This window comes from Ciconia boyciana, chromosome 1 (assembly GCF_034638445.1).
Source record: "Ciconia boyciana chromosome 1, ASM3463844v1, whole genome shotgun sequence".
NCBI classification, from domain to species: Eukaryota; Metazoa; Chordata; class Aves; order Ciconiiformes; family Ciconiidae; genus Ciconia; species Ciconia boyciana.
The window spans coordinates 53,754,320-53,767,792 of NC_132934.1; the positions used below are offsets into that span (position 1 = coordinate 53,754,320).

General features: G+C 40.6%; 1 protein-coding gene across 6 annotated transcripts in view; it reads right to left on the reverse strand.

The window, feature by feature from the left end:
- The window catches only part of BLTP3B (bridge-like lipid transfer protein family member 3B), a 63,560-nt gene extending 54,855 nt beyond the window's left edge, over positions 1-8,705 (reverse strand). For 4 of the 6 annotated variants that reach the window (XR_012043197.1, XR_012043198.1, XM_072866067.1 and 1 more), the window contains exon 1: positions 8,566-8,705. Coding sequence is in view for 2 of the 6 variants with exons in the window: in XM_072866067.1 (XP_072722168.1) it covers positions 8,566-8,609 (44 nt within the window). In the remaining 4 variants the exon portion in view is untranslated. Of the gene's footprint in view, positions 1-847; positions 995-8,025; positions 8,186-8,565 lie in introns of those variants that run through there. The other 2 variants (XM_072866077.1, XM_072866086.1) reach the window with 2 other exon arrangements.
- Between the last annotated feature and the right edge of the window lie 4,768 nt (positions 8,706-13,473).

Genomic DNA, 13,473 nt, shown 5'->3' on the forward strand with positions numbered 1-13,473 from the left:
ATATTATCAAACCCAAAAAACTTGTTTCAAACATGACAATCCCATACACGACAGACCTTAATGCATACACTGAGTACAAGATAACATAAAATCCTTAATATAGTAAACTGTATGTGGCAAGGTATATGCAATTTCCACACTGTAGGCAGCAAAAATAACACCTTACATTTTGGGAATGTGCTTATACTTGATAACTATTAAATGCCACTCAAAATACAACATTCTGTACCTAATGCAAAGAAAAGCCACTTGATGCGAAGTAATTTTATAAATTTAAAATCAAGAAGTAACAGTGTAGTGCAAAAGCATGACAACATCTGCCTTTTGGAAACTGGATCATTTATTTATATTTCTCAATAAGACATTAACTATAAGGGCTATTTTGATTTTAAAAAAATCAGCTATTCTCTTATGTAAACTAGGTAAAAAGCTGACTGATCCTTCAAATATCTATCAATACAGAGGTAATAAACATCAAGTTATGAAAAAAAATTAAGTAGGTGTACATGATAAACAGCAAATGTCAAATAGCCTAAGATATTGAGAAACACGCAGAAGATTACATTTAGAAAATACACATAAAGGTATGTTTATAATGGGACTGCTGACTTACTTCACAAACGAATTTTGCAAATTTAGTTTAGGACTTAAAAACAAAAACAACCCCAAAAAACCAAAACACGTAGCTGCATAGCAAACAATTATTTTTTGCAGAATTGTAAGTTACAAAAACAAACAGGAGAGAAAATCCAATTAACATTTTACAGAGCTCATTTCACTCCCAAATTTATATAAATGCATACCACCTCTTACATTTACTCTACAAAGGTGGGAGAGGGGAAGTTACCTGAGGGCAAGGTATTCAGACAAAAGGCCCCTATTCCTGGTGAAAGCAAGTGGTCAGTTGCCACGGCTTCTGAGAAGCTTCTGGTACTCATTTTGGTAGTAAGGATATTCACAGCAAACCAATCTCCACCAGAGCCAGCTGGGATCGCTGCAGGGAATGGGACACAGGGGACACACAAGGGATCAAGTTCAAAGGGAAAAAGGAGTGATACAATAATGTAAGAGAGTTTTAGCTAAAGATAACTGCAGTTACAACAGTTTGTTACACATCATGACATTATAGAACTAAAAAGGAAACAGACCTGTGTAAAATGCTAGATTCCCTTGCTGTCCAATACTACAATACTGCAGCCATGTTTAAATGAACTGCTTACGGAGAAAATTTTAATCATGCAGAAAAGGTCTATATAATATAGCCAAGTGGTTTCAGAGGTACTCAGTAAGTATATTTGGAATGTGAGAACGAAGATAGCCCAGAGATGCACCATAAGAGGTTTTTATTTTATTTTGAAATGGGAGACAAGTTTTCAGTTTTGTTTTGCCTAGCCTGAGATTTCTCAGCCCACATTATTTGTTCCTATTCACGGTGTCTCAACTTCACCTATTCAAAACTCACACTAAAAAAACATGACTCTACAGATGTAAGGGAATGGCAAAAAATGGATTTGTTTTTGTCTTTGGGGCGGTGCTACAAAGACCTGCACACGCTTGACATTTTGATTTTGCAGGCTAAGAAATTTTAGTACATTAAGCTTCTCAAAAATTAAAAATTAGAATCTTTGATTTGTCAAACCATATGGTAATTTAAAAAAAATAATCTTTTTGTTAACTGTCTTCACTTTGAAAAGTGAATATAAGTAATATAATTAATTCCTACACTTTACCCTTTTGGGTACAATAAAATCCAAGCATTTGGACAGTGCCCTCAGTAGGCAGTTTGTTGGGATATATGAACAACGTTTAAGAGATTTATTACTAAAGTGAATTACAGATACCTATTTACAAATGCTTATTTTTCTCAGGTCTCCAGATCCCCAGCAATGGGAGCAACTACAACATGAAAATTGTTCCAGAAGTAAGCAACCACATAGCTTCCACATGCCTGGGTAGATGGATCCCAAGGTTGCTTCCTTGGGAGTCAGATAACAGAAGCAGCCAACTTCTCTGAGAAAGTAAAAGCTCTGGTATTCTCAAGCTATATGGTAAACTGCATGGCAGAGCTGCCACAAAATCTGTGCTGGGAGCATTCTTCACACAGCAAGGCTTGTACATCCACACAGGGGAGCCTGGAAGTACTAAAAGCCACAGCCTGAATGGGAGCCCTTTTCTTACTTTCCTCTCCTGTTTCTTCTCATGAAAAGAGGAGAGAATGAAGAGATCTGAACCCTGGTTAGCACCAGCTCCATAAAAATGTACAGAAGAAGTCCTGTGGGAGCTACTGGGTTGAGAAACCTGGGTTCCCCCGCAAGCAGCCAAAACCTAGATATGTTGTGTAATTACTTGTTAGCAATTATTCTCATGATTTGCAAAAAAATCTGTGCAACAAATCACTTCATGTAAGCCTTTATAATTCTATTAATGTTTCAACAGAAATTATCTAATCTCCTTTGCCCAATCTGCTTGTAGAAGAAAGCAGAAAATAAAACAAAATACACTTAACAAGCACCTCCCACTCTGAAAGTTATTTAGTACATACTTTTATACCCCTTTGATACAAAAAAAACCACCAAGGCTTCGGCAGGAGAAACATCAAATTTCAAAAAATGTAACTGTGGGCTTTGTTTTGATTCTTACATACTCCATAATCATTTGGACATAAGACACAATTTTATTCCTCACAGGCTTTATTTAAATACCCTTTTTCCTGAGAATGCTTCACACTAGCATATCAGCTACTTGTACACGAAGTAATCTTCAACATCATTTTCATTCTGAAACTTATTTCCCAGTAAAACTATCCTGAGAATCGTTTAAAGAAAATGATAGCATACTATACAAGTAAAATGCTACTGATTAATTCCTGTTGTTGCTGCAAATGCATTAATTTTTATTATGTATACATAAGAGTTGTCTGACTTGAACAAAGCATCAGCAGAACTTTAATCGTACAAATAAAACGTCTGCAGAATCAGCATCCAGATTTATAACACATTTGCAAAAATAATGTAAAACAAACTGAAAACTAGAAGGAAAATTCTGTAAGTTTATTTTATTAACCCAAATGCTACTGAAAGCTTAAGAGATCTTTCTGAGATGTAACACAAGATTTAATATAAAATCTTAATAATTGTAATGATTAAGAATTCTATCAGCAAATACATTATTGCTCATTTATCTCCAAAATACATTTATAACTTCATAAAGCACCACAGAAATTTCAGTTTGGCCTTTTGGAAGATGTTCTGTTACAGAAGCTTAAAATGCAATTTGATGCATGAAGCTACTAACAACAATAGAAGAAAGTGAACGTTTTTTATTTTTGCTGAAAAAAGCATTTATTGATTCCTTTATGCTCATCAGAACACTACCAACAGATTCACACAGACAAAACTGTTGGCATGAAGTCTCCACTTAAACACAAAAAGTACTGAATTTCAAACATAAGGGAATTTAAGAAATACAGGGTTATAATGAAAATTTAAATTCCTCTTTCTCCTTGTGCTCTTCTGCTGTCTCAAGCAGTTCTGCTTTACTACCTGTACTTTTTCAGACTCGTTCTTTCACTAGGTGCAGCATTTAAGATAGACATTATACTAACACTTCCCGTAAGCATTCAGATTCAACATAGATTCATTCAGAACGACGTAGATTGTTACATCTACATTGCGTTTTTCAATTTTCCCACATACTACACAAGCCAATAAAGTCAGTCACGTAGAATGCACTATGTAAAATCTTCAGTACAAGCAAAGAGAGAAGCTGTTTTATGTTTATTCTAGGAAAAGTACACACTTTGTGTTCTTTGGCTGGCTAGAAGAATCGGATAACTTTGACAAAACTGAAAATAAGCAAAAAATCTACTTCTTTTGCTACTAGCAGAAGTTTCAGAGTTCATCCAAACAATTTTGGTCATTTAGTTACAGGAAGAAACGAGCCCATTCTGGCCAAATAAAGGTGTTACATTGGTAGATTCTAAAAGGAGTCATCTCAGATCTATTGAGATGGCAACATCCCTCACCAAACAGGCATGTCCTACTGGTATAAAAGCAAGGTGATATGCAGGTCAAATATTTAGGTAGGACATGTATCAGTGAAGTTGTACCAGATGATGTAGGATATCACTGTTTATAGCAGGATCAGCTGAATCCTGATATCCATACAATTAGTATACTATTCTTCATAAAACCAATCTTCGTATGTGTTTTAGAATGATTTCCCAACTATGAGGTGAAAAAAATTGTCCCAAAACTTACTGCAATTTTCTTCTATTGAAATCTTAGTATTTTCACATCTATTGCTTCAGGTAAGCAAAAGCAAAGAAGGTCTAAGGTCATGCAGAACATTAACTAATGACACAAACTGAAAACAATTTGGGTTTCTGCCATACCAAACACTTGTAAACCTCTTACTGTTTTCTTTGTGAAAATAGCAAATAGGACTCCAACAAAGAATGTCATTTTTTAAGTTGAAGTATGTGTTATTGTTGGTAAACTCAAGAGTTAATACCTAATTGAGATTAAGAATTTCATATTCAGTGGAGCTACTGAACTCAATGTAGAGGCAAAGTTTGTAAGCTTTCTTTCATGCTTCCTAGACATATTTTGATAAACAAAACTGTTTTTCACAGAAAGGCATGGATATTGCAGATACTTACACAGAAGACTCAGACCACTCATTAACTAGAAAGGCAATTTCAGTCAATTATACTAAAAGCCAAAACCAAAAAACAGCTGAAAAAAACACCTGAAAAAAACATTATACAATTCTGTGCCAGTAATACCCAATCTCTGTCAATATCTTGGATCCAAACAACTCAAGATTCAAACCCCTGTGGTGGAGATGATCCCCTTATAACCACAAATAGTATAACAGGAACGCTATTGTGAACTTGTGTAGCGCAATCTAGCGTCCTACTGGAAATCTTTAACACCATTGTTTCACACACTTGTCTACAAAGTCTAACTGAGGAAAAAGAAGTAATGCTGAAGGGTATCTGCTATTACCACAGCAGAGCAGTGCACAGAAAATCTTGCAATAAAAGGTGCTGTTCAACAAGAAATCTCTCATCCGTGAAAACATGCAACAGCATATATTAAGATTCAACACAAGTTTCAGTTCACTGGGGAAGACCTTGATAGTAAGAGTAAATGATCCCAACACTACACAGAAGACTCCTAGGCACAGTGTATCATTCCTACCCTTGTAAAGGATAATGCCATTATCCAGGTACTTGTTTCATTTTAGGGCACGTATATTATGGAATAAAGACACTCCACCATCCATATTCACAAAAAAACCCACAACTAACACAATATGGAGCTGACAAAAAGTCTCTAAATGACAAAGTCATCTCTTCAGCTTGGCAGATAGCATTTAGTTTCACATCCTATGCCAAGCACCACAATCTGAAGAACAACAAAAAAATGTATTTTGTTCCCCTCATTTCCCTCCTCATTTTCTTCCACAGCCTTGGAGAAGAGCAACGCACGTTGAAGATAGAGGACACAGCTTATATTTTAGAAGTTTTTAAAAGACTGAGAAAGCTAAAAACTCATCACCAGATCCTGACATAAGATACAGGTTTGTTACAAGCTGAGTAAATAAGCTCTACTACCTTCACTGTTCTTAAGCTGTAACACAGCAATAAGAAAAACCTTTTACAAAGGTAAAAAGTCATTTAGATACCAAAACTGTTCCAAAATGCAGTTTGGGTCTTCCTCTTCTTCTTGTTCTCAGACCTTAAAGACACACATGTAAAAATTTTCCCTAGCTAACAAATGTAGAACAATAAGGCTCCTTCACAACACCAGTGTCCATATCAGTTCATCTAAAAGCATTGTAAACTGCTAAATGGAAACTACACTGCTGAATGACACAATGCTTTTAAATTTGCATATACAGTATCTAGATAGTAAGAAAACTAAAAATTGCTAATACGTGACTAACAGATGTTGCAGCAATCTTCATGGCAAATATTGCTAAATCAATGATGATTTGGGGGAGCTGGACTAGATGACCTCCAGAGATCCCTTCCAACCTCAACCATTCTGCGACTCTGTGATTTGTGGCAAAAAAGGAAAGTACTTCTCTGTAACTGAAGGTACAAGTTCGTATCTTCTATTTGTTCTTTGAAGTACATACTAGATTTGGCTTTATTCAAACATGAAGAGAAATGCAATCATCAAAAATTAAAGTAAATCAAGATAACAGGATAATTCTTTCCACTTTTCCTTTACTATATATGGACTTCTTCTGGTACATTTTAATCCTGCCGCTAATACCTGCTTCGTTAAAGATGGCAAACAGGCATCAGTTTTGAGGAACTATGAAAATTGCAGAAGAGGAACCAATATAGTAATAGACTACAAAGTGAAAGTGTCCTTTGGCATCCTCTGTGTTACAGGAAATTGCTCATGTATTTGGCTCCACACTGAAATAAAGCAGTGTGTGAAGCCTACCTTAATCACATTCTTATAAAACATATTAAAGAAAATCCTGAAATAAAGAACATTATGATTTTTGTTGAAAAAACAAGTTCCTGAAATTTAAAAAGCCACCAGATTTACAGCTGCTCGTGTCACTTGAATTGTTTTCTTGTGTAACGAACTTCTACAACCACTGAAGCACCAGTTCTGCAGCAAGAAAAGATATTATCTGATCATGTGATTAAGAACACCCATAATAATGGGCTTAATAATAATACTGTCTATGTTTTAGGTAGCAAACACACCCTTTTAATGTCAACATAGGGTGGATCATGAGCCTCAACTTCAACTTGCAAACCATAGGTTGTGAGATATATCCTATAAGCTTTTTAAAAATGATGAAACTTGTCATAATGATTTGACATAGTCTTGTTGAATAAGCATTATCACATCACACAAGAAAGCAAACACAAATTTATCAACATTAAAAAGTCCTTAATTCTAATTTAGTCAGCTGTTTATTTGAAAAACTAATCAAAAACCAGCTCATGTTATTCATGACCAGTTCCCAGACACATTTTAGACATTAACCTGTAGCACAGAGACTACAGTTTAATTCTCTTTCCATACAGCTTGATAAATAGCACTACAGGAAATAGCTGTACCAGTCAATTAAGTCCAGTGATTCCATGCACGTTTCTGATTAGAAAGCTGACTCAAGGCTGATGACATCTTCGTATTGCATTTCCATTTGCACAGTGTTCAGTTACCTTCATGTGAAGACAACATTTCTTTACCAGCATTCCCAGCCACAAAACTCATAAGTAGGGTGGAGAAGAAAAATTATTCTACTACTGCTTCATCCATCATCTTTAGCAGATAGATATCAAAGGATTTGGAATGAGAATTGTGTTTTTCCTGTGCATCATCAACAGATTAGTCAAATGCCAACCTGCCATTTCATTTTGTTTGATTTTCTCTATTTATTAGCACTGATGAAAATAAACACCTTTCAGAAATACCACACAAAAATCGAATAAAACATTTTCAAAAAATAAGCAAATAAGGGACCAATATTTCAGGTTATATTTTTTAATTTATAAAAGTAAGCTCTTAAGAATAACAACGCTGTGGTATCACAACAGATCAAGTACCTAATAGGTTTTTGTCTCTCTTTAGAAAATGGGGGAAATGTAATGTGGCTTTTTAAAATTGCATCAGTCAGACTTTCTGCAGTTTTTCCATCTTTCAAGCACACGACATTGACAGCTACAAAATTTTACAGTAGGGGTTTTGTTTGTTCGTTTGTTGTTTTAACCCACGAGGCACATTAGATATGATTTCAGTCACCCAGAAAACGTCGAACTTATTTCATCCCTTTGCGTGCACCGGAACGCGTCTCTTTTGTTACCCGGCCTCACCTGCGTGTGCAAGAGCTCACGTGTCGCGACCAGACCTGCAAGGACACACGCCGAGCTCCCACACCCCCAGCCACCAAGCGAACTGGGACAACTTGTGTAAAACCCCCCGCCGCCTTTGAATTACGACGGGGTTTGGGGTTTTCCCCGTCTTTTCCATGCTCCCCCTCACACACCTTCTCGCCACCACGGGCTGCTCTGGGGAGCGCCCTGCGGGCCCCGTCAGCTACCCCCGCCGAGGGGCTGCGCCACCGCCTCCCGGGGGGCGCGGGCCCGCTGCCATGGCAGCCCCCGCCCGGCTCGGCGCCGTGCGGCGGGCTGCGGGGGCGAGCACCGTCTGCCCGGCGGGGAGGCGACCGGAGCCCGGCAGTGACTCACTCGGTGACTCCCTTCTGCGCCAGGCAGACCGAGCCCCCTCCTCGCCTCGGGCGGGCGCCTGCGCGCCCCCCCTGCGTCGCCGGGAACCGAGCGAGGGGGCTAGGGGCCATTTACGCGACTGTCACCACCGGACAGCCACACATAAGAAGCCGGACACCCCTTCTGCGTCCAAGTCATCCCGAGGAGGCGGCTCTAGCTCCACCCTCCGCGGGCTGAATGAAGCCCAGTCCCCTCGCCCCGCGCCAGGCCCCGGGGGCCGCTCTCCCCTCGGGGGCGCGGGACCGGGAGCTGCCGCCGCCCCCCCCCCCAGCCTTCCCGGGACACGGCGCCCCACTGACCTGGAGAGATGCTTCAGGATCTGCTTCTTGATAATCCCCGCCATGGTGTCTGCCGGCCCGCGCCCCTCACGACGACCAGCTGGGACTGGGGACGCGCCTCATCCCCCCGCCTTCCCCTGCCCGAAGCGGGGAGACCGCCGGGAGCGGAGCCGCTGCCCCCGCTCGCGCTCACTCAGCGCCCGCCGCCATCTTGGCTGCAGCATCGCCTAGTGACGGGGGGCGGGGCGGTAACGGGGAGGGCCGGACCCGGAGCCACCGCCCCGCGCGGGGAGCGGCAGCCCCGGGAAGGCGGAAGCGGGGAAGTGTCGCTTCCAGCTCTCGCTGCTCGTCGATCCCCTGCCCGCCGCAGCCGGGGTCCGCCTGGTCAGCGCCGCCGTCCCGCCTCAGCGCCCTCAGCCTCTGCCCGCCCCAGGCTGCACCGCCCGCCTTTTCTCCGCTCTCCTCCGCCAGCTGCTTCTTTCCTCCCTCTTCAGCCTTCCCATCTCCAAAACTCTGAAAGCGTCTTTCTGCGTCCCCGCCTGTGGCTCCGTCCCTTCTCCCGCATGTGGAGCGTGTCCCGCCTGTGGAGCGTGTCCCCCGTGGGCCTGGCCTCTGGCTCCCTCTCAGCCCCATGCACCCAGCCCGCTCTTCCACTGCACCCTGAGTGACCGATACCGGTTGTTATTTTTGTTGAAAATCTGTTACAAAGTGCCACTACAAGGTGTTATGTGTACCAACAAGAACAAAAAACCCCTGGTTCTAGTATGTAGCAAGAGCTCCTCTTGATAAAATGCGTAGTTACCTACGTGCATTAATACTTGGCATTAATACCTGCACGTCATGCTCTTCCCAAGTGATCTGCAGAGCTGATTCACAGAAGCAATATTTAAAGTTGCTTTAAGTTTTTCAGATAAACTGTCACTCTAGCTCTTTCGTAATACATTCACCTTGATTAGCCAAGTGAGACATTTATCCTTTTTATACCTCTGTTTTATAAGCAATATTCATTTCCAGCTACAAAAAGCAATCCTCAAATTTGTTTCCATCTGGGATCCCCAAAATCATCCCAAAATGATAGAGCAAGCAAACATTGCCGAGCAAGCAAACAACCCCAGAAGCAACAAATCTGACCCTGCCATCTATTCTTCCAGAAGAAGGTGGAAGAGTTGTTCAGGCAGCAAGCCCTGCTCAAACAGCCACACACCTTCTCCTGGGCCTGATCTTGGCTCAGCTGAAAGCCAGGACACCTATTGCTCCTACAGCACCACACAAAAGGAACAAGGTCAGGAAAAATTAAGAAAAGCTTACTGATAGAAACTTACAATGGTATGGCAATAAATTCATATGTATATGCACATATATAATACTTCCCTTAACCCGAATTTCTCTGCAATTACTCAAACCCACAGACTTGTAAAATCAAGTTTTTCCCCAGGTGCTTACATTTCACTGGGTATCTGTGGCGAGTATAAAGCCTACAAGTTATTTTAATTTTGAGAGAATAGCTTCTTATGCTGTAGCAAAATTTCTAAGTCAGTTAAAAAATAAATGTCTTGTATTAGTTTTGTTCATCCAGTAACCCTCTTCTCTGGGGGTCCCTCATTCAGAACAGGTATCTTGAAGAATTTCAGTGGTGGGTAACCAAGTACCCTAAATAGTAGTATTAACTGGAAACATAAAAAAATTAACAATTGTAAAACTAACAAGCTTTTCAGATATGACCTCTATATGAAGGATGGCTTGCTGCCTCTATAATATAGTCTAGAGCTGCAGAGGAAAGACATCAGATACTATTTTCTTTGCTTCTCATATACATAGCAGATTAATAATTTACATGCAATGAACCAAAACCCCAAGGACCTTTAAATCAGAAATATGAAGCAGTAACAGAAAAAATAGGTCAGGACATGAACGTTTTCAATTGATTTTTCCAGGCATTTAAAAATCAGTTAGTTGTGTAAAACTGACCTCATTATATTCTTTAAAGAGATTTATAAAGTGGGAATGAGCTGTGGATGAAGCTAACACTTTTATTCCTGTTTTAAGTTCAATTTTCTCAACTAGAAGAAATTCTACCAGTATCATGAAGAAACAATGTTCATCATAATGATGGATCAGCTTCTCATCAAGAAAGAAAATACAAGGGGCAAGGAAAGCAGAACCCATGCTGTGTGTTCCCTTTCAAGTGTTCTGCAAGTGTAGCTCTGGCAGAAAAGGGAAAGTCCAGAGGCTCTTGACTGACATCAGAACTGGAAACCAGAAATACTCCTGTCTGGCAGGGTTGATCTGAATAGTGACCTCACGTTCTCCCCCATCTCCTGGAGCACAGTGAATGGAGGAACGGAGGAAAATGCACAGATCAAACCCCCCACCTCAGGGAATTAGAACAACACGTGATAAGGAGCCCAGCTTATCCCTTGGTTCAAGCAGAGTATCTGATACTTCTTTTTAGAGCCTGATGCAAATTAATATCAGGATATCCCCAGACTATGTTTAGACTTTGGACTGATTCTTCAAGTCACAGTCGCATGTTTGCCAGCCGATGAATTTCTGCTAGCACGTTCATGATAATTAGACCACCGCTATGTGAAAATGCTGCTTGATACAAAGTCCCAAAGACTGACTCCTGCTCTGAACAGAGGAAGGCAACCATTTATGAAGAACGTTGTGAGAGTGTCATCAGCTGTCACCTTAATATGATAACCACAAAGAGGAAAGAGTGGCTTAGCCTTCCTGACTACTTTGCACTTATAAACATTGCTATGTAGGATTTCTTCATCCAGCAACCAAAGCTCTTTGCTCTTGATTTACCAAAATGACTCCCCACCCAGTGAGGAGAAACTGTGTCACAGGAGAAGAAAAGAGGCAGCTGTAGTGGCAGATGTAGTGCACATGTATTGCCATGGATCCCACTGATCTGGGTCCTGCTGATCTGGACCCTGACCCACCAACTTTCCATGTTGACTTCAGACCTGCCTGGTCACCATGGACCTGCCTAGCGATTCCTGGGCTATGTCTGGCCCTTGTTCACCCCACCAGACCTGATCCTGACCCTGACTTGAGGACTGACTTATGTGCTTGACCTCGGACCTGCTTCATGATCGCATGCTTTCCTGATGACCTGGGCTCTGCGCTGCCCTCCCACCCCTGCCTGCCTTGCTCCCTCGCTGGGGGTGGTGGGACAGGCCCTGGCTGGCAAGGTCCTTCCCTGGTGGCCACAGTATCCCCCTCAGCTCCTGGCTTCCCTCCCTTATGGAGCAGCTGGCACTCATGTCACCAAGAAAGAACCCCACTTGTGAGTGTATCCAGGATACTAAAATGATCTCAAAGAAGAATTTTTGCTTGTATTTACCACAGGTAATTTCTAGGGCCTATTTGTGAACCCTTTCAATTCAATAGAAAACCCAAGAACCCCAGGATGTAGAGAGTTTTCCGTCAGGCAGTCATCTCGTCCACCAGCCTGCCTTTCACCATCACCTAAATAAAGAAAGGTGCATGCGGTTCAGTTTATGGATGCTAAGTCCAGAGTAACGTCCCACTGTGTCAGGGTCAAAGAATGCAATAACTTATTCCCCAAGGACAACTTTCTTTGGATGCTCTAAACAACCTGCAAATTCTGTACTTGGCACCGTCCAATCATTCTGAGGTTGCAGGTTCCCGCAGAGCAGGGCAAATAAGCAGCTGTGTGCTTTGTATAGCGTGTGCAGATGGAGTTTGACTTTTCATGTGGTCATGTGGATTCCTTAACTGTAAAAACTGGAATGGAGTTGAGAGGGAAAAAAAAAAACAAACCCAACTAGAGCCCATGTGACTTCAGACACGTGAAGGTCACAGAATTAACAAGAAATATTCGTTGTTTTTCCCATTAAATAAAGCAGTAGGAAATGTGGAAAAAGAACAAATAAAATGTGACCTAAGAAGTTCTGATTTAGTTTCAGTGAGTGCTTTGTTTCGTACTTGCAGAATGAGAAATTTGGCATGGCTTGATATGGATAATGCAAAAGATAATGGTCTGTCTTCAAATGCAGATGTGCAAGGCTTAAGTAGTCCAACGAACCATTACTCAAAGTTAAAGAGCATCACAAAATATCAATTCTAAGCTATTGTAAGGGGCAATGTACGAGGTTTGCTACCATGTGGACATTTGAAAGTCCTATTTATGTGTCCTTGCTATGTTACTGACTTTGCTAGGTACTCTGTCAGCAACAAGAGAAAGTATTATCAGTCGTTGCAATATATGGGTGAATATGTAAACAAACTCAATAATATGTATGTGAGTTGCCCTCAGTTAGCAATGACAGTCCATATACCAACTTTAGTTCCAAGAGATTTTAAAAAGTTATGTGTATCAACCACTACACATAAATCTAAGTGAACTGTTAAAAGCCTGGCATTTGTCCTGTAGGTCCTAAAAAAAAAAAAAAGCAAAAGTAACTCTGAATTCAATAAAAGTCATTGAATGATAACAGATTAAGTCTCATAGAGCTGGAGCTAGTATCTAGAAGAGAAAAAGTAATTAATTAAATTCTGGCTTTCCCCTTTATTTTTACAAGGCAAAAGTTAGCAATAGCTATAATGATTTTTTGTGTCTAAATTATTCTTCTAAGAACTTTATATTATTAATGAAAGGATAAAGTAAAAGAATATGTGATTTTAAGAGTAATATTTTCTATTTCTCTGTAATACTGTGAATACTTAAGGCATTTGTCACAATTCTATGTTTTGTGTATTTTGGGTTTTACTTACTATACCTGTCGGTGGGCAAAGAAGGGGAACAACCAGCACTTTACAGTGTTCTTTAAAAGAATCCAGAAACTCCTGAACTGGAAAAAACAGGCTTTTGATAATTCCTGTGACCTCTCCTCAAGAACCAAAGAATGTACCTGCTAGAGCAGGGATTAAGGATGCTGTCCTTAAGATACTGACAAG